Source organism: Phallusia mammillata, chromosome 4 (genome assembly GCF_965637545.1).
Source record: "Phallusia mammillata chromosome 4, kaPhaMamm4.hap1.1, whole genome shotgun sequence".
NCBI lineage: Eukaryota > Metazoa > Chordata > Ascidiacea > Phlebobranchia > Ascidiidae > Phallusia > Phallusia mammillata.
Genome location: NC_137255.1, coordinates 17,662,855 through 17,684,929, shown reverse-complemented (window position 1 = coordinate 17,684,929; position 22,075 = coordinate 17,662,855). Strand labels below are relative to the sequence as shown.

At 42.4% G+C, this 22,075-nt stretch overlaps 4 protein-coding genes across 5 annotated transcripts; all 4 read right to left on the bottom strand.

Annotated features, from left to right (window-relative positions):
• Positions 1-5,345, bottom strand: LOC145224233 (uncharacterized). Its single transcript, XM_080090687.1, has 3 exons — positions 5,084-5,345; positions 2,822-4,895; positions 1-1,752 (listed from the first exon to the last, which is right to left on the bottom strand). Exons 2-3 carry the CDS (start codon positions 4,735-4,737, stop codon positions 1,353-1,355), a joined length of 2,316 nt encoding a protein of 771 aa, XP_079946813.1. The 5' UTR covers positions 4,738-4,895; positions 5,084-5,345; the 3' UTR covers positions 1-1,352.
• Positions 5,346-6,409: 1,064 nt separating this feature from the next.
• LOC145224234 (myosin regulatory light chain, smooth muscle-like) lies at positions 6,410-12,131 on the bottom strand. Of its 2 annotated transcripts, XM_080090689.1 has the most exons (7): positions 12,082-12,131; positions 9,864-9,971; positions 8,361-8,436; positions 7,832-7,933; positions 7,164-7,242; positions 7,049-7,097; positions 6,410-6,833 (listed from the first exon to the last, which is right to left on the bottom strand). In XM_080090689.1, exons 1-7 carry the CDS (start codon positions 12,088-12,090, stop codon positions 6,735-6,737), a joined length of 522 nt encoding a protein of 173 aa, XP_079946815.1. In that variant the 5' UTR covers positions 12,091-12,131; the 3' UTR covers positions 6,410-6,734. The 2 variants fall into 2 exon arrangements, with proteins under 2 accessions (XP_079946815.1, XP_079946814.1); XM_080090688.1 differs by lacking the exon at positions 7,832-7,933.
• A 1,879-nt stretch (positions 12,132-14,010) lies between these two features.
• Positions 14,011-15,708, bottom strand: LOC145224401 (myosin regulatory light chain, smooth muscle-like). The gene is made up of 6 exons (XM_080090890.1): positions 15,625-15,708; positions 15,335-15,439; positions 15,132-15,207; positions 14,856-15,039; positions 14,735-14,783; positions 14,011-14,424 (listed from the first exon to the last, which is right to left on the bottom strand). The coding sequence occupies exons 1-6, from the start codon at positions 15,625-15,627 to the stop codon at positions 14,326-14,328; spliced, it is 516 nt and encodes a 171-aa protein (XP_079947016.1). The 5' UTR covers positions 15,628-15,708; the 3' UTR covers positions 14,011-14,325.
• Positions 15,709-16,274: 566 nt separating this feature from the next.
• On the bottom strand, positions 16,275-19,722 carry LOC145224400 (uncharacterized). Its single transcript, XM_080090888.1, has 6 exons — positions 19,660-19,722; positions 17,425-18,501; positions 17,016-17,201; positions 16,695-16,836; positions 16,400-16,500; positions 16,275-16,338 (listed from the first exon to the last, which is right to left on the bottom strand). Exons 1-6 carry the CDS (start codon positions 19,674-19,676, stop codon positions 16,275-16,277), a joined length of 1,587 nt encoding a protein of 528 aa, XP_079947014.1. The 5' UTR covers positions 19,677-19,722.
• Positions 19,723-22,075: the final 2,353 nt, after the last annotated feature.

Here is a 22,075-nt window from a genome sequence, read left to right as displayed (position 1 = left end):
TGTTGTGTCGATTCTTTATTGAACGTGCGAAACCAAAACGCGTCCCAGGAAACAAGCGTAGAGTATAATCGTATATATAAGTATGTATATATTTTGGGGAACTTTGATCATCGGCAAAGTGATTAGCATCCATGTAAGCGGCGACATGTTTGTCGGTAAAAGAAAAAAAATGTGAAAAAAGAGAGTGCGACTTGTTCAACAACGCATCAAAATATAAGAATTATCTAAAAGGCGGGGAGCAACGACAATTTTAATCTATATATACAGCTGTACAAGCGGTAACACTGTAAAAGATGCATCCAATCACGATTATTCCGCACGAAGTGCTTCAAAACGGACGTAAGTGTCGAAAACGCTGACAAAATAAGAAGGCGCTAAAACTACACTGCTGATGGGCGAACGCTGCTCGATCACTTGGTGGCAGAGGTAATCAGTTATGCAGCGCCACGGCGAATTGTTTGCTTGTGTTTGGCGCGCCGGTGCATGTACATACCACATACATATACAGCAGGCGAGTTTGCTTTGTACTACACTTCTCAAGGAGTAGAGTAATTTTGCGTTTGATTTACGGCATATGTGCCTAGCCACCATGAAACAATTTTTATACAAATAAACAGGGTGACAATGGGTATTTGGTTTACAAGTTAGGTATGAATTTAATTATCTTGCCCACAAAACTTGGCATAACTACGAATTCTTTTATCGCGCACCAGGCCACAAACACAACCACGCCGCTAGTGACAATAACCCGACCGCAAACAATTTGACAGGACACTAAACAATCCCGAAACTATATCAAACATAATACTTCGCTGTTTTTCTAACACAAAATAAAGCTTAAATATTCTGCAAGGCGCGGTTAAAAAACGATTATGCGTACAAGGAGAAGAAACGGTCGGCCTCAACATTGTTGGAAGCTGTGCAAAACCACATGTCATTGCTACGAAATATTACACATCAGACGGAACGCCTGTGGGCGAGTAGTATTTACAAGGCTTCGATAAACTGAGAGGCAAAGTTGCAAGAATTTGCATTTTCCTCCCGAACTCTGGTTATTGCACAAGAAAAGCACGAAATTTTTGTGTTGCGATAAAAGTCAGATGTAGACGTAACGGACAATGTACAAGGGCTAGCAACTTGTGCTGCTTTTGACGCACATGCAGTTGCTACAGGATTTGTTTGAACGACGTAGATTAAAATGTTATGGCGACGGATGTTTGGTCATTAAATGTGGTTTGGTCACAATTGAACGACTTCGAAATCACACTGGGCACCCTCGGGAACATGTCAAATAGAACTATTTAGTGTTTGCTAGAGGTAAACTAATAATTGGCTTTGCACGCTAGTGTATTTCAAGCGCTTTTACCGTTTTCGTACGGTAAGTGATCGAACGTCGCCGCCTGGCAGCCATTGTCGGCCTTCTCCCCGGAAAGACGACTCCCTAATTCGAGTTCCGTTGCCGAAGCAGCTGTGTGAGCGTACTTCGTGGGAGTTTCTGGACTGTTGTCCCTGTTTATGGTGTACAGAGGACCGAAGGCGGACTCGTCCAGGAGGTCGGGGGGGAATTCCCGCTTTACCTCGCTTTTCATTGGATGCTCGCCGTCCACCGGGTGAATTCCGTTACCGCCTACCAGCGCTGAGCCGTTGATAACGTTTTGCTGCTGGCAACTCGTTAGCACGTTGCTGCTCGCCCGCTGCTGTTGCTGGTTGCAACTCACTTCCCGTATTTCCACCCTTCTGCGCCGCCTCCGTCTGTAACGAAACGAGACTGGTTATGGTCGTGCTTACTGGGGGGTGCTGATATTATTGTATCGTCATTGTTGCCTACAACAGAGGCTTTGTAGTGAAATAATTCGATATTTTGACGAAGGGAAGGGTTTATTTCAAGTTATACCATGCACAGACACACTGATAAATGTAGCTTCTAAGCAGAACAAGGCGACTTCATTTTTACATTAAATATTAGCTAGTACAATCATGTACATAAAATCATACACACAATTTTTGGTTAAATGAAGCTGTTCATGTCAATACAATATTTGTAAAGCGTTTGCGTCGTTACCAAAGGCAACTGCAGACGAAATTCATTCTTTCTTGGTTTGTGTTAATTGCAACTCAAATCTGTTTTCAAACTAATATCATGGCATTCCAAAGAAAAACGAAAATAAATCGATCTCAAATATGTTCACTATTCAACTAACAAATGTTGGGCGTGGTAATATTAAAACGGTAACGTAATTTCGTTTTCGGGTAGCACGTTTAAACCACGATCAACATCCGTCGTCGTTTTATCAGTACGGACCACATAGGTGTGCGGTGCAACTGCAAGTAAGGTTAACATAGACAAAGGCTTAGAGACACACGGCACATCGCTCTTAACAGCCGTAGAGTCGACTCGCTTTCACTTGATGGGAGAGTGAATTGTGTTAATCCCTAACCCAGTCTTAATGCCATACAGAATAGGATGGATGCGTCACAGAATACTAAGTAAATCGCACGAACGGCAGCCGGATTTGTAGACCCGGTTACGTGCTAGCCGTAACAGTTCGAATGAGCGTCACATTTCCGTTCGTTATCTGCTTCCTGCCTGGCCAGTTCGCGACACAAGCCAATGGAAATGCAGGATGATTGAGCGTATGTGGTGACGACTGAATTGGTATGCCACAAGCGCTGTACAAGTGAAAGTAACTTGACTTCGCTGATTGTGCGAATTTCGGGTCGGATTTTTTCAAGCACTCCCATGAGCGGCTGATATCATTTCAGCAATTGAAAATTAAAATCATGGGTTGAATTACGTTAAAAAATACGCACAACTATTTACCTGAAGTTTCCATTATCGAACATCTTTTCACTACCAGGATCAAGAGTCCAGTAATTTCCCTTTCCCGGATCGCTGTCGTGGCGTGGCACCTTCTTAAAGCAGTCGTTGAGTGAGAGGTTGTGTCGAATCGAGTTGCGCCACCCTGCTTTGCTGTTTTTGTAAAACGGAAAGTACGTGGTGACGTAGTGGTAGATTTGCCGTAGAGTCATGCGCTTCCGCGGGTTGCTTTGTATGGCAAGGGCGATCAACGCCGAATAGGAATATGGCGGCCGACTGCTGCCATCCTCGTCCTCATTGGAGCGCACCGGCACCAATTGGTTGCCCTTGGCATCGCCCAAACCCTCGCTCTCGTCTATTGGCGATCGGCTGTCTTCTTCATCTTGCAAGTGGCTATGCCCTTTGTACGAGGACGAAGCAATGGGAACAGACCTGCTTTCGTTTGGGAAGGAAATTCTGCTATCTGGGAACACATGTGTATCGAAAGTCTCAGATTTTACGGGTGCAGAATTTGGTGCTGACGCGCCGCTTGAGCCATATTGCGTTTGGAAACCGGAAAATGACTGTTCATCGTTAGATTCGCCCACGCCACCGACGTACAGCAGTAACGGCAACTTAGAGGCCAGGCTACTGGAGAAACTACCGTCGTCTTGGCTGCCGATGCACGTCATGCTTCCGTCCGTAGTCAACTGAGTTTGTGCGCCAACGCTATGTTGTTCATTCACCCCCATGAAGTTTTGATCACGAATGTTGCCGTAAACATTATAGGAGTCCTCGGCCTGCGATGAGGTTTCCATGTTCACGTATTCGGACCGACTAATGTCAGCCAGGCTTGTAAATGTAACGGATTTCTGATCGCTGTAGTTCGGACCCAAATTGTCCCAACAAAACACGTTAGATTTGCCAAAAAAGTCTCGCTCCTTCATGCTGCACTGCAGACCGTCCACAGGACTAGGAATCTGGTTGCTATCGACGCTATGACTGGTCGGCACGTCCTGTATGCTTGTAATACATTCTAACAGGGGCGAAAGACTGGGCTCTTGCGCACACTGATCGGGGAATTGGTACATTTGTTGTAGCACCGATTGGTCTTGATCTGGCGATGGCAAACGGCCGTTCGGCGTTAGGCCAGAACTAGAGTTTGAACGTCCGGATGATACTGAATGCAAACTGTTTCGCCGCATGTTCCAGTCAAAATCTGCTTGCTTTGACAACGAAGAAAGCGCACCATCTGGTGAGGATTCAAGAATGCGATAATCGGAGCCCAATGCAACTTGTCGATCGCCGTACATGAAGTTGGTGTGAATTACATTACGAGGATCCCGACTTGTCCCTAGCGGTTGAATGTTCGGTTCGTAAGCTTTGGTAGGCTGCGTTTCAAACTGACAGGAACTGGCGAACATTGACGGGAAGGGTGCCCCCGACTGCTGGTGCGATACGTACGGGCCGCTGATGGGTGGCCCGTTCGTGCTGAGGTCGGCTCCAGGGTCTGAAAAACCGCTGCAAGAGCTTTGTCGAGACATAGACTCAAACTTGTGAGCTGACTCCCACGCCTTGCCACTGTGATGAACTTGGGATGAGGACTCATTGTCTGGAAGACCCGCTAAACTACCGTCAAAAGATCCATCAGGCATTGACGTCCCGAACGGAAAAGTTGCACCTCGAAAACTGTAGCAACTGTTCATGTTAGGTTGTTCGGCCTTTCGCGAACGGACCGTGTCAAGCTGAATCATCTGCACACCTCCGCCGCTTGGCGTATCACCCACAGACGGCTTCTTGTCGACTGGCGATTCGTTGAATTCGAGCGGGTGCAAAACCGAGCAGGAGTTGTTCCTACAGCTTACGTTGTTTCCAATGTCCAATGATCCACACCCGTTAAGACCGAGGTTGCTTCCATACAAAGATGCCGTCTCGGCCATTTTGTTCTAAAAACCGCAAATTTTTTTGGACGTGAAGTTCCCGCTTTTCTGCGACTTTCTTTCTTTTTAGCGCTCAAATATACATCCAATTTCAGTACGTTATGGTTGGGTTGCTTTTTTGCACGGTCTTCCTGATTCATTCATGTTACAGGAAAAAACTGCGCAATAGAAAACAAAATATTGCAATACATTGAAATCGTTACATAAACGCGGAACAATTGGAGCTATTGCTCTTAGTTAATATCGCTCCTGCCCATTTATTGACGTTTCTTTATCTTTGTTTAAAAGTTTGTAAATGTGTCCTTCGTTTTGCAAATGTAATTGTATAAAGATTCTATTAGCTTACCTTTTATTTCATTTTTGTGCTGCAAAAACTGTTAATTAAATACACGTGCGTGAAGATGCCATTCGCAGTTTACCAGCAAACTCTCCACCTTTCTATCTTACATAACCTGCGTGAACATGAAATCAAGAAAAAAATATTATTAGTTGGTCGCATTGCCAACATCCACCTTGTCCTGCAGTTTGTCGCAGCCGGCCTCTGCTCTACCGCTGCCTTTGTTCCGCAGTCGCGATGGCGACATATGCTGCTGTGCGATCTATCTCTCGCTTACCAACCATTTGCATGCAACCGGCTGCCTATACTATTCTGCTGCTGCTGGGCGCCCATCTTTGTGCGTGTGCGCTTCTTCGTACGCTACCGGCCTTCGCCTGCTGCACGTCGACTCATTTCCTTTTGCGTATGTAACGTGCCCTCGTTGCTCTCAGCAGCGAGAGCCGCCTATACTGATCATGGTATTGTAACGCCTCCATACAATTTCATTGTGTGATTACATTAGTGAACAAAACCACCGAAAGTGTGCGGCAAATATACCACACATCTATTTCCAACACTACCACGTTAGAGGACTACGGATTGTAAATATCCCGCCATTGCGAAAATATTGGGCGCCGATTAGCCCGCCCCGCCAGTTTCGCCGCTTCATCACGCCCCAACATTTACCTTCCCAACGTTTCATGCGCAGCAGGGAGCGTAACAATAAGCCGCGCACCAATCGCTGTGAAAATTCAAAAGCGGAAGCGTGCGCGCAGCGGAAGTGCTTCGTCTTGTCTTTTTTCTCTTGCTCTGCTCTGTGGCTGTATCTTTTTTGCTCCTACCACATTGCAGTTATCATTTAATTTCTCTTTATGTCAGTGACAGCCACCCATTTAACGGCGTCGAATTTTCGAACATCGCTATCGTTTTTGCTCATTTTTAGCAGTGGGTTTTCAAAAAATACAGATTGGCTCTTATTATTTTAAGTTTTCAGTAAACGATTTGTTTTTCAAATATACCCGATCCCACCTATATAATGCGTATGATCGATATTCGGCGTCGTGCGTTGATTCACCGGCCGTTTAAAACCCTATGAGCGGAAAAGAGTTTTCCTTTATCTCTAATTTCCAAACGCTGCGCAGTACTAACGCAGCTGGTGGTTCTCGCGGCACCTTCACTGTCCAACACCGTCTGCACAGTGCATGTGTCATCTTGTTTTGGGTTTTGGATTTGGAAAGAATTCTCCACAGCGACAAGATTTCCTGCGAGGTTGCAAGTGGGCAAGACTCCTACAGATCACACCGACCCCCGCGCTTCCATCTTGGCCCACCAACACCGGCCAAGCAAGCGCCCGACAACAGTTAAATCTTTTATTGCCTGACAAAACGATACAGAAAGCCTGTCCGACTGAGCATGCTCCTTTAACGTGGGACTTTAAACGGTGGTGTAGTCCAAACATGTAGGCTTATTTCATATAACGACTCGCTAAACCTGCGACAATGAGTAGAGTAAGGGGTGTGACACGTCAAAGCATAAACATATAAGGTGCGGGGCGTTTTCACTTTGGGGATGACCCCGTCCGAAATTGAGCAACAAAACGTACAACTATAAATTTTAAAATATTAGGGATTTGCGACGTACGCAAAGCGCACGACGAGTCTATTTGATCCGGTTTGGCTGTTTATTCCTCCTCCTGGCCGTGCGTAACGATGTAACAGAGCGACTTGTAGTCCAGGTTGCCGGCTGCATCGATGGGAGCAATTTCAAACATCTGGGCAAGCTGAGATCAAAACAAGGAAGTTACATGAGGTGAAAGTGCCACAAAATGTTTTCTTCTGTGCTACACAATGCGTACTTTCACCAGGAAACATATGTATTTTATTTCCGGTATTGCAGGCTGCCAAAAGCACGCGACAAACTTCTCCTTTGTCGGCTACCAAAAGAGATCTTTTTCGCCCGGGAAAAATTTATTATTTCTGACATTACAATGTTTACCTCAGATGTGTTGAACCGGTCAGCTTGAGTTGTCAGGATGTCAGCCAGCCTTAAAAATATTTTTGACGTTAGTAAAACTATCAACATAAATATCGCTACACAAAAACAAACTTACAGTTTCTTATTAAGCACCCCTTTGTCATCTGCATCAAGAAGCTTGAACGCCGCTAATATTGTTTCCTCAGGATCCGTACCTGTTACGTAAAGTGATTAACACGCTTTATATCAAGTAATAAAAACTTACAAAGTGAATTTGCGACAAAAATGAATTTGTGGGCTTCGATATAAACGCGACATTCTGTTGCGCATCTGTGATGTAGTATTTCATGCAAAAACGGAAATAAGCGTGCATTTGTGTTCATTTGGTTTGTGTTCGCTGATAATAATGGACAAAACCTTCCGCCTTATGTGTTGCATTCTGTTTGAACAGTGGCGTAGTTTAAGTTTCGTGGCTACCTTTAATCTTATCACCCATCATAGACAGAAAAACTGTAAAGTTAAGTTGACCAGGCGCCTGTTGCAGCATTTCTTCAAGATCTTTGTCACTTCTGGTGGTTCCTGTTTTTTTGCAAATCACAATGATGCTTATGACAAATGAAGTGAAACGTTATGACAGAACGCGGTTTTGTTTTGTACTTTTCTGCGTACAACAACAAAACGCTTGTTCTTGGACTTTGAACTGTGGAAAATGTGGCGACGCAATAAGTTAATCTGTTGACTGGTGAATGACGTATTAAATAATGGAATGGCTGCATGGGGCATTTCGGTGACAAATTGGTTTACCCGATATTTTGTCACCGAACATTCCGAGGAACACTTGGAAGTTGATTGGCCCCTTGCCTTCTTCAAGCATGGCAGCTATTTTGTCGTCGGCAACAGCACGACCTAAGCAGACCGTCGTAAAACTTAGTGCTTCATTTTTAGATTCAGTTCCTACTGTGAAACACCAATTCGTATCCCAAAATATGCCTCAAACATGTCTATCTCTAGCAGTTTCGGTTACCACATAGCAATGTTTCCTAATTAAACGATTTATATCGTATAGAAAAAAGTCTTCCAGTCTGCTTTGGTCATGTTAAATTTAACCTATTAATTTGCAATCAACATTTGGTTGCAATCGCTTAAAGTATTTCGGTGCGCGTGGGTATACGTCACTGACACATCCACGCATTTTAGCCATAAAGGTGACCGTTTTTACATTTTAGTACAACAGTTTAAATAGCACAGGCTAAAAGGAACCGACGAAGCCGCACCCGCACTGCTCGTCGCAGCTGGCGCGGCTTGCGTAATCCCTAATGCACGGCGCACTTACCCAAGGAGGCGTATGTGTCGGCGAGATCCTCTTTATCGATGAACCCGTCTCTGTTAGCATCAATCATGGTGAAAGCCTGCGCGAATCGTAGTGTGTTTAAAGATATACTTCGGAATTCGGTGAAGGGAATTTACACAGAAACCACCGCAGCTATGTAACTTGTAGCCATTACGCAATGTGCAAAATAGGAAATAAAGTTTGGTTTTGTCGAAGGTAACAACACCAATGTAGGTTAATGAACACTGCATAAGTTTACTGCCATTATTATATTAACCTAAGGCCATTTAATAATGCTTCCAGGAAGCTGTTACGATTTCTGCGACTGGGAACAATTCCACCGAGCAAGTAGTTATGCTTCCCGAGAGCCTTCATTTAAAGCGCGTGCACACAAGGCAAAAGGATGCGCATGTGCATCAGTTCAACTTAAAGATACGTCATTACGTCACTATTGCGTCCGGTGTATTGTTGCCCGGTTCCAGTGGAACATCAGGCTTGCGTTAAATTGAAGCTGAGCCAGTTTCGGTTTGCTCACAATGTGATGGCGGAAAATAAAGATCGACAGAGCTGATCACCCGTTCGTACGACTTTCATGTTCGCATTTCAGCCACCTATAAGTTTGCACTTCAAGTGCCTGAAACGGTTTGTGAAACTCCGAGCCTCTATTTCGGGTATTGTTTTGTTGCGCTTTATCCGGCACCAGCTTCGCTTGCTTGTAACATCGCCTGGTTTTCCCAAATTCTACAAGTCGTGTTATCCGGTTTCTTGTACGCGGTTCAGCCGTGAATACGTAGTTCCGGCGTTATTCGCTACGGCGCTACGTCCTTCCCTGTCTTCCGAGCACTGGACTATGTTTATTTGTGTTTGCGTGGTGATTTGCCGCCACGATGAAGTCACCCGTGTTGTTTACGCCAATGGCTCGCCGTATATGCGTTGTTCTTCCAGCGCTGGGCTGCCTTTTGTATTTGCGACGCTCAACAGTTTCTACGAAGTCCGCGCTTATAGGTTTGTCATGCAACTTCCAGGCGCGTCGCAAAGCGTTAACACTGAATCAGTGATCGGGCCTAACGTAAACAACTATGCCTGGGCGGTGTTTACGTTAGGCTATCAGCAGCGATGCCGCAAATTTACCGGTCGGCGATTTATGACTGGCGTTTGTGGTTACCATTATAGGCGCCTATCAATCCACGCTCCCGATGCAGGAACATCCCTTAGCAAAGCTGTCGTTTCCGTTAAAAGTGATTCTGCTTTGGCGAGGCGTCCCTACCCCCCTGCCTGGATGGGATAGACATGTCAATGTTGGCAGTGGCGGGCGAAACGTAACAAAATATTATCCCTTTGTGCACCCACTGGGTGGGTATCGATCATTGAGCGTCACGTACCGGATCACGACACACCGTCACGCATCCCAACACCAACCGCTGCAAACATCGAGCAAAACTCTGCCCGACATGCCACTCTTCGCTTTTTTTTGGTGGGGCAAGCAAATCAATACATGCAACAAACCTCTTTGAACTCCTGGATTTGGGATTGATCGAACATAGAGAAGACATTGGAAGTTGCACGATGCGACCTCTGCTTGCTCCCTTCCTTCTTCTTTGTTTTACGGCTGGCCTGTGCGGAAAATTTTCTCGTTTACAAGCGCTGTAACTTTTTTCGGTCAGAATAAATGTGCTGTCAAATCTGCCTTAGCCCATAAATTGTATAGAGCTGTCACAATTAAAATGTTGTTTGTGGTTGCCGTCTTTACCAATTACCGATTTCCCTTTATCAATATGCGAATGTCACGTATCACTTAGGACGATCAACGTTTGGCCCGAGTGTTTGTCCGGGATCACCCCCAAATTGACTAACGACTTCTCCTGTGTGACCATCCGCTTCCTTCACTAAGCTAACGCCCGCTTGCCCGGACGACCGGGCGGACGTCGAGGTAAACAACGGCGCGACTCACCATTTTTGATTGCAAAAAGTTGCCTGTGGTAAAACAGCAGAATCCCTTGCAAGGCTCGTCGGGTGCTTATCAGCTAGACTGATGGGCTCGTATCGTTCGACGACCGAAAAACTGACGGACCTAAGTGGCGTGCCGATATATTTAGTTCTTCGTCAGAGGGGGATCAGAGAGCGTGTGTGGAACCACCGCTGCCTTTTAAGGATACCGGCGCTACAGCTGTTACGGAGAGCACACGCCCGCATCTGCTTGCTTTATCGTTTGCTCTTGGAGCGCGCATAAGTGGCTAAGAGACCGAACAACTTTCATCCCTTGGGACCTGCTACCCTACGTCACAAGCATCGTTGAGCGGCCAAACACATGCTCGCCTTGCATTTAGAGTGTAGACGCAAACAGCCGTCGCCACATACGAAACACAATGTTCTGTATTGCGTGCATAGACACATGGTCGGTTATATATCCGTATTGTGCTGTCCTAACAGGATTAACCCACCCGGCCCCAGTTAAGATATCTTCCGATTCGGACTCACAATGTCGAACCGTTTAAAAATTGGAGGGTAAGTTATCCCGTGCAGCAGCAAATGCAATTATTATGTACGCCTGAATACCAATCACTCATTGTTAACATGAAACCGAACGCTGCAAAAATAGTCTATCAATCAGTTGACAATAAACAGTTTCAGGATGCGAACAAATGATGAATTTCTACCCGTATTAGTTTACAGCCAAAAGATCAAGGTTATACGCCACATCGATTAATTATTATTATTATCATCGCATCAAGTTTCATCAGACAATGGAATGCGTACGGGAATGAACCACCAAATTTTTGTGTAGGGTCATATTTCCAGCTTGGTGTTTGAAACTCTTAGTGAATGAGTATAATTCATTTGGGAATATGATATTTTACGACAATGACAATAGTCTGCAACATACAGTCTTGTGGAATTTGTGTTTTAACATATACTGCTTGTATACATGCATTCCGCTGTCTTAGTATTGACCAAGGCACGTCATTTCCACCAGTAGCCCAGCTGTCATTGATAAAATTGCAACGTCGACGTCAGTGCCGGAAGTTCGCTGAAAACTGTGTTGTTTCATTCACAAAGCGCTTTTTGTTTGACTCATCGCGGCATATATTTAACGCGTTGTATATATTACGAATCCGAGCAGTTCATTATTACTCATGTATATTGGCTTACAGCAAATCTACATGTAAAAAAATCCTTAACTTTCGCTTTTATTTAAATTGTTTACCCATAATAACTTGCAAGTAACGTGACGTTTCTATCGCTAGAGGCACACTTTTGTTTCAAGTGGCGATCCCTTACGCAAATTTAACAATAAGCTCGCAAGTATCCCCCAACTTAGTATGCGTATTAAATGTTTGTCTTGTATTGCTGTTCCTAGCTCTGTTGATTCGAAACTATCGTTACTTGTAGGAGGTGAGAATGATTTCATTCAAAAACAAACGCTTCCGTTTGCCTTGTTATGTTTACACTGATTAATTCTTTACTGCTTCTAGCTACAATGACGTCATAATAAAAAAGATAAACATTATGTTTTAACTTTACAACGATTCACTTTCTGTAACGTAACTTTGCGATGTTAAATTAGTCTAAGTTTTGCATCAGTCTGTTGCACCTTTTTTTGCTCTATTGGTTATGCGAATTTTACAAATAACATTCCACATCTCAGTGATAGTTCAGAAGTAAAACTTTTCAGCAGTCGTCACATGTACAAAAATTATCGCATAAAATAAACTATTCACGATACCTTCTTCATTTTTTGTAGATTCCGTCCCGACGTGTCCCTTATTGTGCAGCCTCCACAAAATGAGTGGCTTCAATATCCCTGTGCCAATGCAGGTTGGTTTATCTGTGAATGTTTGTTATCTTACTGGACCCACTTTGCGAAGTCTGGCGTTTGCCACTGTCAGTTATTTGTGTGAGGTGATGTTTTTGAACTGGGATAACTTACGTTGCTGTTTTAAGCTTTATGTCAGTAAAACAATTCCCATTTTTCCGTTTCTAACTGGACGCAAGCTATTAATGTCGGGGTTTCAATTAGAATAATGTTTTTTGTTCTCGTATAAAGCGATTTTTAAAACACCAACAATTCAGTAAAAAAAGATTTTATCTACTTAAGCAAAATGTTTTATTTTCCAACCGCAAAGAATTTTGATAGTTGACGTGTGTTACCAACCACATCTCCGTTGATTCACAACAGTCTCTCGCACTTGACTAAAATGGTTTTAATTAGAATATTGTTCGTGTATTGGACGACTTTTAAACACACACAATTCAGTAAAAAGTTGATTTTGTCTAGTCTAGCCAAAGGTTTCAATTTTCAATTACAAAGAGTTTTGATAATAATCGATGTGTGTTACCAGCCACAGCTCCGTTGATTCACAACAGTTTCCCGCCGTTGTCTAAAGTATGTTAAACCAGGGTTGCAAAACATTAGCCACGATTTACACATCAGCGGAATCGGTGGTGTACACCGCGACTTACAAGTGCCCGGCGAATAAAAACCAGTTGGCGTAACAACGCAGAACAAACGCCACGGTTTCAAGGGTAAACGACTCCGCGTTGCTGGCGGCAAGGAAACTGCAGAGCATCCACAAATACTGCGACATGTTTGGTAACAGATCGCGTTGTTTATCGGTAAATGAATGCTGCTAGTGCTGTGGGTACGTGGCTCGACAGGCTGGCAACAAAAGGTATTTGAGATGGACCAAAAAGCAACGACATTCTCGTTGTTATGGACGTGGCTGCTGGGTGCCCTAACCCGGCGTCACTATTGATTGTTCGCGGATTCTTGAGCAACGGAAGGACACATCAGTTTAAAAAAAACTGTTAGCAAAAGGTGCTTCGACAGCAGGGTAATCTTTCACCGTCGATGATTCCTAAGCCGCGTCATTGTCCGCTTTCCCTTGTCGCGAGTTTATACCATAAACATAGCTCACCGCGATCGGCGCACACTGCACCATAGAATTGCGACGGCTAATTATGCGCCCAATGATTCTCCCTCGCCCGATTTGGGATGATTTGTATCAACTGGCTGGCAAGCGGGTTAGGTTACGTGATCAAACCCACCGCCTCCATGGCCACTTTGCTTGGATAAAGCCTGGTTCTGCGCCGACATTGTTTCACGCTTGTTTTGAGGGTAAACACGCGACTACATTCCGAAATTCAGGTATCAAGCTGTGGAAACGTGGGATCCTGTGATCGCCCCCAATCAAAGCTGGCCGACACAAAACTTAAAAGGTGCCGGTACAAGAAAACCCGTGTAATCACTGACAAATAGATCAAACAATTTTAGGTTGACCGCCGAAATCGAATGCATTTTCATCAAACCTTAAAAATTTTGAATAGTTTTTTTTTCGGCACTGAACTTCTATTTAACGTGTGGCCAGCTGCTATTATGGTGATGTTAATTTGTTTGCAACTGTTATACTATCAAGTCAAAATTATATAAAAAAACAAATCATTGCTTGGCTTGAAGAAATATGTCTGCTTTCACTCCGCTGCTTTCAAAATTTGTTTGTTCTTTAATCACTTTAAATATTGGCAGTGTTTTTTTTGTATCTATTGAAAAAGGTTGTTAAATTGTGTTTTGAATGGTATCCTATTTGTTTTCAAATTAACTTGAGGTCGATTTTTTACTTTAAAATCCTGGTGTTAAAAAACGAGGTCAGTCAGATTTTGTGGCAAGTTTTATTTTGACTAGCGAGTCACACAACAACAGCTACACAACACAACATGCGTTCTTCGTCCGGGAAATTCACTGACAGACAACGGTTGCGCACTGCACAATACATCCGTATCGCACAGCGCCATCCGCTGTTTTAATGCCATCCCTGCGGTTCTGAACTTGGTTTCTTCGAAAGTTACTTGTTACAGCAGGTTTAAGTTCTGCCACTTGCCGACAAAACATTTGTACAAACTTATATACAGGTAAACAAAGTTAAACGAGCTAAACGTAGAAGCGAAATGGTTGCGTTTTGCTTTAGCAAATCTACTCCTCCTCTTGACCATGAGTAATGATGTAACACAGTGACTTGTAGTCAAGGTTACCAGCAACATCAACGGGAGCAATTTCCAGCATTTGATCGATCTGTGAATAAAATAATGAGCCTTATTGTTAAAGTAAATTTGGGTTCATACTTGCCAAACGACTACTTTTAAGTTGGATTGAAAATCGCAACAACTAAAACCATGATTACAGCATTACATTTCAAACTTGGATAACATTTGGTTTAATCCTGTTTGTACGGTTTGAACCCTAGCGGATGTACCAACTTCAAACAACTTTGTTTTGTTATGGGTCGACGGTATTCGTATGTTTTGTGCTTGCTGCCACCTAGCGGCGTAGCATTATTATCATACGTTCGAGTTAAATATCTGAATTTATTTTAAAAACTTACCTCTTCTTTGGTGAATTTGTCAGCTTGTGACATCAGAAGGCCGGAAATACTGTGAAAGTACATAATGTTAGTCGTGTTACACATAATTGAAAAATACTTGGTTTTGGACAGCGAAACTCACTAATCTTTGTGGAGGACTCCCTTTTGTTCAGGGTCAAGCAGTTTGAAGGCTTGGACAATCGTGTCTTCTGGGTCAGTACCATGCAGTTTGTCGGCAAGCATGTTAAGGAAGACTGTGAAGTTGATGGCGGTCGGGGCTTCCAACACCATTGCTTCCAATTTCTCCATCTTGATATCGCGTACACCTGTTTCAAATTTTGTGGTTCACGGCATTGCCCTTAGTTGGTTTAGAGATTCTAGCGTGCATGTTGTAAAGTGAACGCATTTGTCGACTTACCCAAAGATGCATATGTGTCCTTCAAGTCGATTTTGTCGATGAATCCGTCTCTGTTGGCGTCAATCATGGAGAAAGCCTAAAATGAAAATTAATTTGTCTTTATGTTTGTAGAGACTGGTGTAAGCAAAACTATTTCAAATGTATTTGATTAAGTAACGCCATCGAATGTGGATCTTCAAAAGCACAGAATTGTAGTTACGAACCTCCTTGAATTCCTGGATTTGATTTTGGTCAAACATAGAGAAAACATTGGAGGTTGACTTCTGGGTCTTCTTGCCTCCCTCCTTCTTTCCTTTACGTCCGGGTGCCTGCAAAATGATGTGCCTGTTTCATATACGCTTTCGTTTCCATTATCTGTTTTTTTTACTTTGTGTCTCCATTACTGCTGCCGATTATACTTTCCAGTCAGCAATGTTTAAAGCACTCTTAGACTGAATTTCGCTGATAGGTAACTTCTAAACAACTACTTGCTTCCATGCTACAAGACCCTTACCATGTCTGTTGATTGTCTTGTCCGATGATGGTTCCAAGTCAGGTAAGTGAATCAAATCAATGTGTATGTCTGTTCCTCTACTTGCATCGCCTTTTATACGCCAATGTGACAAAGAAAGGCCACCACATTGTCACCATGCATGCTCGTCAAGGTGACATCAGCTGTTTTTAGACGTGAGAAAGCTGTTGCCAGCGTAGGACATCCCACTTCGACTGCATGACAACTGGCAACCATGCGCAGTAACAAAGGAGTCAGCAAATCATTTAACTTACTGAATAAATGTAACTATTTTAAAAAATTTGTGTAGTCTATCTCTGTTTTCTACTTATTAACTGGCTAAAAAGAATTTTGTTGTTGTTGTTGCAGGAGTTTATTAATTTAAAGTACGCGGCAAAATTTTCACACATGGGCAGCAATCATTGACCGTAGCATCATGGGTCGGCATTTACTCATGCTACTGAATGTCTTCTTGCTTGGTTCATTGCAACAGTATTTGACGCATGTCGTGTTTGACATTGGAATATAGGTAAACGAAGCACGGTTGAAGTCAATTTAATACACAAGCTGGTAACGATTTGCATTTTTTTAGCGTATCGTCTTCAGTTCACTGATGTTGAAAGCGTTCATTACAGGATGCAAGGGAACCTTTGTCATACGTTAGGAACTGCGGTTATGTATCGTCTTCCAGTTGTTGGTTCAAACATAAATTCAAATCTGAATAAAACGATGGTTTAAAGTTTTTTTCGTCTTTCATTAAGTAAAGGGTTGAACTTACTTTGCCTCGTTCCTACGTCTCAATTCACTTTTGGAAAACGTTCGCTTTCGCCTTTCCGATACAACGCTTCTTTCAAGATTTTGCTTGGCAATGACCACGTCCTTAAAAAATTTTCAACATAATGCATACGTCGCGCATTCCATGTTTTTGTACACCCATTTGGTCATTTTAAATTAAACATTTTTTGTGTGATGCAAAACACGAGGAGGCTAAAGTTGACTCTTTAGCGCCAAATTGGGTACAGGTTTTGTTTAAACTTTAGACGCTAGATGTCGCTCACATATCAAGAACTTACATGGAGTTTGTTGGGCAACCCGAATTTCTGTCGATCATTGATGGCGTTACGGACGAATTTCCATTTGACATGTTGAGAGGCGAGACGCTTTTCTTTCTCTGCCATGTGCTTGTTTCGTACATACTCTAATTGTTCGTTTTGCCTGCAAACAAGGTAATGGGTGTGGATTGGATTACCAGGGTTAGATTTGTTTTTGTAAGCCAACATTTACGCCATTGATGTTTGGATTCCTGTCCTTAAACCATATTTTGTTTGATGCGTCAAAAACATAGGGCTTTTTTGTGACAAAATAATTTATAATATCACATGAACTGACTGAACCTCATAATTGCTTTGTGGATTTCCTTGGCTTTGGTTCGTTGTTTGACCACGTGTTGTACGTTGTTTTTCATTTGGAACTGTTCGAGCATCTTGAAGAATCTTTGTTTTCTTGCTTTGTGCCACTTTTCGTCCAAATAAACACTGAGCATTTGCTGATATCTTGCCACTTCACGGTCGTTTGTTACTCTTTAAAATAAAAAACTTTCATTGTTTTTGTGAAAAAATTTCTGCAGATATTTCTTCTCTCAGCTACAATTATGTGTTTACTTGTCTTGCACTTAGAATACAGAAGTTACAGTCATATTTGTTAAAACCAACGCGCTTTAAAGTTAACGTGTGTCGTATTCGTATGACTCATCGTTCATTAAAATGCTTGACTTCTACATCATAAACCAAGGGTTTCACTTACACAAACTTGTGCTGCTTAGGTTGTACAGCAATTTTTTGCGTGTCCATGCATGTCTTCGATCTGAAGTACGCTTTTTGTGAAGTCTGCGTAGGCATACGAGTGTTCGCTTCGGTAAGTGGTCTACTTGGTTTTACTTCGTGGTTTTGTTGACGTTTTTCCTCAACTACTTTTGTTGGTGCTGTAACCGTGCGGCCCTGAACATTGTGTTGAGTCTTTGTCACCGTATTGTGTTTTGAAATCGCTCGTTCACGCGAAATTGCCTTTTGGGTAAGCAAAACCGACCTGATACCATTTTGTTTTTTAACTTCAGCTGTACGCAATTGTATAGCATGTCCTTCCACTCCTTTGGATGACGCCACCTTAAAGACCTGTGGCCTAAACATGTCCCTATCAGATTTCTGCTCGTTTGTTTTGTCAGTATTGACTGTGACTTTTGGTTGAACATCAACTTCAGCAGATTTGACATCGTCCCTTTTTGTCGGTATGCTAACGTAACTCACAAGCTTCGTCTGTTTTGGAAACTGCACAGTTTTGTTGTGACTTGCGTCTACAACTTTTTCTTTTTCTTGACGACTTACGACTTCTATAATCCCAGTTTCTCCTGTTGAAATCGATTTTGTGTTGTCTCCTTCTGTAGTATTCTCTTTAACACGATCCCTATGCCTTCTGTGTCGCCGCCGATGCCTTCGTGGCCCACTGCTCTCGTCAGTTTGATCTTCCTCGTCATTTGTCTTTGATTGGTCATCCTGTGATCTTTTACGTCGGTGATGTCTGTGTCTACGTCTTCTTTTTTTCTTTCCATCATTTACGTCTGCATCCTCATCCCGAGGTTTTCGCGCAAAACTCTCGTAAAGTTCGGTGACATTAGCGTGTCCTGATTGGCCAGTTTTTTCTGGTGGTAACCTCAACCTGCTGAATTCATCTTCCCATGTGTTTTCCTTGGTGGCGGTTGCTTTGTCACCGTCGCGCAGAAAGGGTAAGCGCGTCCAATTTTCACCGTTGCGTTTGTTTGTGTTGGTATTGAATCGCGGAACTTCGGCGTTGTCGAACCGTTCGTGATTTAATGGTTGTGGCAACCTGTATAAACAATATAAACTTTTAACTTGGGACGGGAAACTTTGAACACTATGTGGTGTTTCGCACAGTATCGCAATTTAAATGCCAGAATCACGAAAATGGAATAAATGACCTTGCTATATGAATATTGAATTTAGCAGCGTCAAAAAGCGTACAACGAGAGCTTTCAGTTGATGCAGAAATCAACGTTGTAACTGTTATTCATATGAACTATAACCTATCATACCCTGCAATTTTGGGCAACGCTTCGTCATAAAACACCGCGTTCGTTGCATCCTGGTCTATTGCAGACTCGTCAGATCTCAAAATAAGACCAATTGTTTTGTGTGCCGAACCAGTTTGACGATCTGCATTGTGGTTGGAATCTATCCACCTGTACACCTGTCTTTGTTCATAATATCCTGTTTCAGCCATATCTGCGGGTGCACGCTAAACACAAAACCTCTCGCTCGACTTAGGCGAAAAACTCATTTTTCACGTTGCCTTGGAATCGTCCGGGCCGAAGTGGCGTCTGTTTGATTAAGAGATCCCGGTTTGATACAAACGCGCTCATGTTAAGAAAACTTCTCAATCGTTCTCAATAGGCCGCGCTCCGCACATTATTGAACGCCCTTGTGTTGCGCTCGCGTTAAAGAGCAACACGAGTAAACTTGCCTCAGCAGAATATTATTACTTCGCCTCTATTCATTCGCGCTATACGTAAGACTGCGGTTTGTCAAGCTATTATGCAGCGACCCTTAGTCCTACAACAAAACGATTTCGCTTGTAAGGTTAAGGCTACGCAAGACAAACCCATGACGTTACTTATCGCTTTAAATAGTTGTTTAATTCTTGCGACATATACTCGCTGAATAGGTTTTTCTGTTTTTGCAGTGACTAACTGATATAGAACCAATATAATTGCTAAGTTAACTGTTAATACGTCCGCCATATAATGTTGTTTAACACGGTCTGTCCTCTGTAGATCGGCTGAGAATATAATATATTTGTATTTCTACCAAAACTTTGTGTGTAAGCAATTGTTTTAATCCTTTGTTTTAGCGTATTTTCCTCTAACCTTTTTCGAAATTCATACCTTCGCACACTTTACTTTTACAACGCGGTACAATTACACCGAATGACAAATCCTGTACAAAATACACAAACATCCATTCTTACCGTGGCAACGTCTCCATGATCTCGGTTGATTCGACGTTTACGTTGTGTTCGCTACCAAGGGGGCTATACGAAAGTCTATTTGGAGTTGAAGTTCCTCGGCGACTTTTATTCTCGGATTTGCCGCCGGAGAAGTATTAGCAAACAAACGACCAAGAAAAGGGAAGAGAAAAATAGGGAGTTTGAGTGACGGGACGTTTGTTTTTGCCACTAACGCCGCATTCATGTGTGTGTGTGTTTTCTAAATTCGGTAGCATTTGCTGAAGGCTGTTCAAGTGAGTTACTCTCACGATGCGGTTGTCAGTAGTTTGATCAATGCCTTTTCCTGTTCAGATTTTTTTTAAAGGAAGCGATCTTTTGTTGAACCCTGTTTCGCCTAAACACTCTTCAAATCGTGATTAATGTGTATCTATTTTGGGAACCCACAACATCACAGTCCTTAGGGTTTACGTTGCGATAAAAACGCTTAGTCAATTTCCACTGTGTAAAGATAATTTGCTCCGCCAAAATAAATAAACAGTTTTTTGCTACGTTTATTAAAGATCGTTTTCGAATGCCAGTACACTACACAAAACAACGCAAGCCCATGGTGTAATGGATTTGTGGAAGTTGCTGTAGTAGTTTCTTCAAGATTGTTCTCCTTGCGTTGACACTACAAAGCGTTTCGTAATCACAAATTCATGGCTCTGCTATGCACGTTCGCACCGTGGAGAATGACTTCTTTGAACTCATTGTTTGCTTTTGCAGCAGTTTTTTTACTTCAAAGCGCGACAACAAAGTTAAAACGTCTTCATATTAATGTGTAGTTTTCAAACAATTTGCTGGTTTTCAAAAACTTTATCGCCAACGTACATTGATAGAAGCAGGTTTTGATCGCGCAATATCGAATGCACTAACGCTGTTTACCTAATGTTTCCAAAGTTGTTATAGCCTCAGCAAACAAACTATATGTATTTGCAATGCCACAAACTTTCCAAAGAGATATAAAACAAATCAAACTTACACAAAATATATCTACAAAACTAATGTAACTGTTAGGTCCACCTTTAAAATGCATTTTGAAAGTCCTGTCTATTTGGAGAGAATAGTCGAACAGCTTGGTGGGATTTAAGTACAAAATGTTGCACATATATCTTTTTGCGGGATTCGAAGCCTTGGTGATTCCGAATCCCGAGGTTGTTTGCATCTGTATGCGGTTAATGTACATCAGGCAAAACAGTCAACTGCGTACCTAACCCAAGCGGATATGTTCAGACTTTAACTTGTTTTGATACATAGGCTACTGCGATTTCCTTTCTAATCGCAATTACCACCAAGAATATTCAAATCGTAATTACCACCCCCTTAAAGTGTGTATTTATTACGGAAGTAAGGATGCGTTTGTAAAAGTTTGTCAAACACAACCCAGAGTTCACTAGTCAGACTGCAAACGTGTTTATTTCTTTCCACGACTTTCAGCGATGCTGCGAAAAAACCTTCGGTTTGTGTTACTGTGATCAACGACCAAATATGTTGTGTTGGCAGAAGTATGTGTTTGTTGAATTTATGTATTTTTGGTCATATTGGTAATCGGTAATTAACACTTAGAGTCATTGTTCTGTAGTCCTTTTGTGCAACTCGACCTTACTTAATTTTAAACCATGAACTCAAGCGCTCACTTTTGATACAAACACAAAAATATATTTGCCGCTAGGTAGTGCTAGTAATGCTGAAGACAAAATTCTGCACTTGGCAAACACTTTAAAGTGCTTGACCTATTAACTGCAAAAACAGATTTTTTTGACCCATTTTCAGATAAAACCGTATAGTTAGAACAAAAAGGTTTCCGTTCAAGTGTTAAGGAACTGAGTCATACCACTAACAGATTTGTTTTTGATCTGTTTTTCACATACTTGTAATGTAATTGCCTTCAACACGCAGCCAAGTAACACATATATTTTGTGCATTTTTTAAAACATGCTACATTTTCTAGCAGGTTTTGCAATTCAGTAAAATTACTGTTTTTTCGCATATGTCGATTTCATTGATTTATTGCATACATATAACTTCCGTTTCTGTAGTATTTTCTTCTCTTGACATACTTCATGTGACATACTTCAAATGGTCGCTTTGGTAAAAACAAAACAAGTAATGCAAAAAAATGTGTTGGTTCGTTGTAGCAAGTATATATAAGTTTTCTCAGTTTCGCATTGTCCTGCATTTTTGCACTCTAAAATTGCTCTTCAAAAACTTTCTTCTGGCGAGGTGACGGGAGCATAAAAACAGCTGATGTCATTGATATTATTGCATCGCCTTCTCGGAATAACAGAACGATTTGCGGTTTACCGTCAAGTTTAATTGGTACAGCTGAAACAGCAGTCCTGGCCATAAATGGGCCACGCTCGCATCTAACAATAGGCTTACACTTTTACATTTGTTT

Coding starts and splice junctions, on each gene's coding strand:
- LOC145224233 (XM_080090687.1), bottom strand. CDS start 4,737: ATGGCCGAGACGGCATCTTTGTATGGAAGCAACCTCGGTCTTAACGGG. Junction 1,753..2,821: donor TTCGATAATGGAAACTTCAG/GTAAATAGTTGT, acceptor GTTTCGTTACAG/ACGGAGGCGGCGCAGAAGGG.
- LOC145224234 (XM_080090689.1), bottom strand. Junction 8,437..9,863: donor AAATCCAGGAGTTCAAAGAG/GTTTGTTGCATG, acceptor CGATTCGCGCAG/GCTTTCACCATGATTGATGC. Junction 6,834..7,048: donor ACCGGTTCAACACATCTGAG/GTAAACATTGTA, acceptor TTTTGATCTCAG/CTTGCCCAGATGTTTGAAAT.
- LOC145224401 (XM_080090890.1), bottom strand. Junction 15,040..15,131: donor GGACACATATGCATCTTTGG/GTAAGTCGACAA, acceptor AATTTGAAACAG/GTGTACGCGATATCAAGATG. Junction 14,425..14,734: donor ACAAATTCACCAAAGAAGAG/GTAAGTTTTTAA, acceptor TTTTATTCACAG/ATCGATCAAATGCTGGAAAT.
- LOC145224400 (XM_080090888.1), bottom strand. Junction 17,202..17,424: donor CCTAAGCAGCACAAGTTTGT/GTAAGTGAAACC, acceptor TTTATTTTAAAG/AGTAACAAACGACCGTGAAG. Junction 16,501..16,694: donor GGTTGCCCAACAAACTCCAT/GTAAGTTCTTGA, acceptor AAATTTTTTAAG/GACGTGGTCATTGCCAAGCA.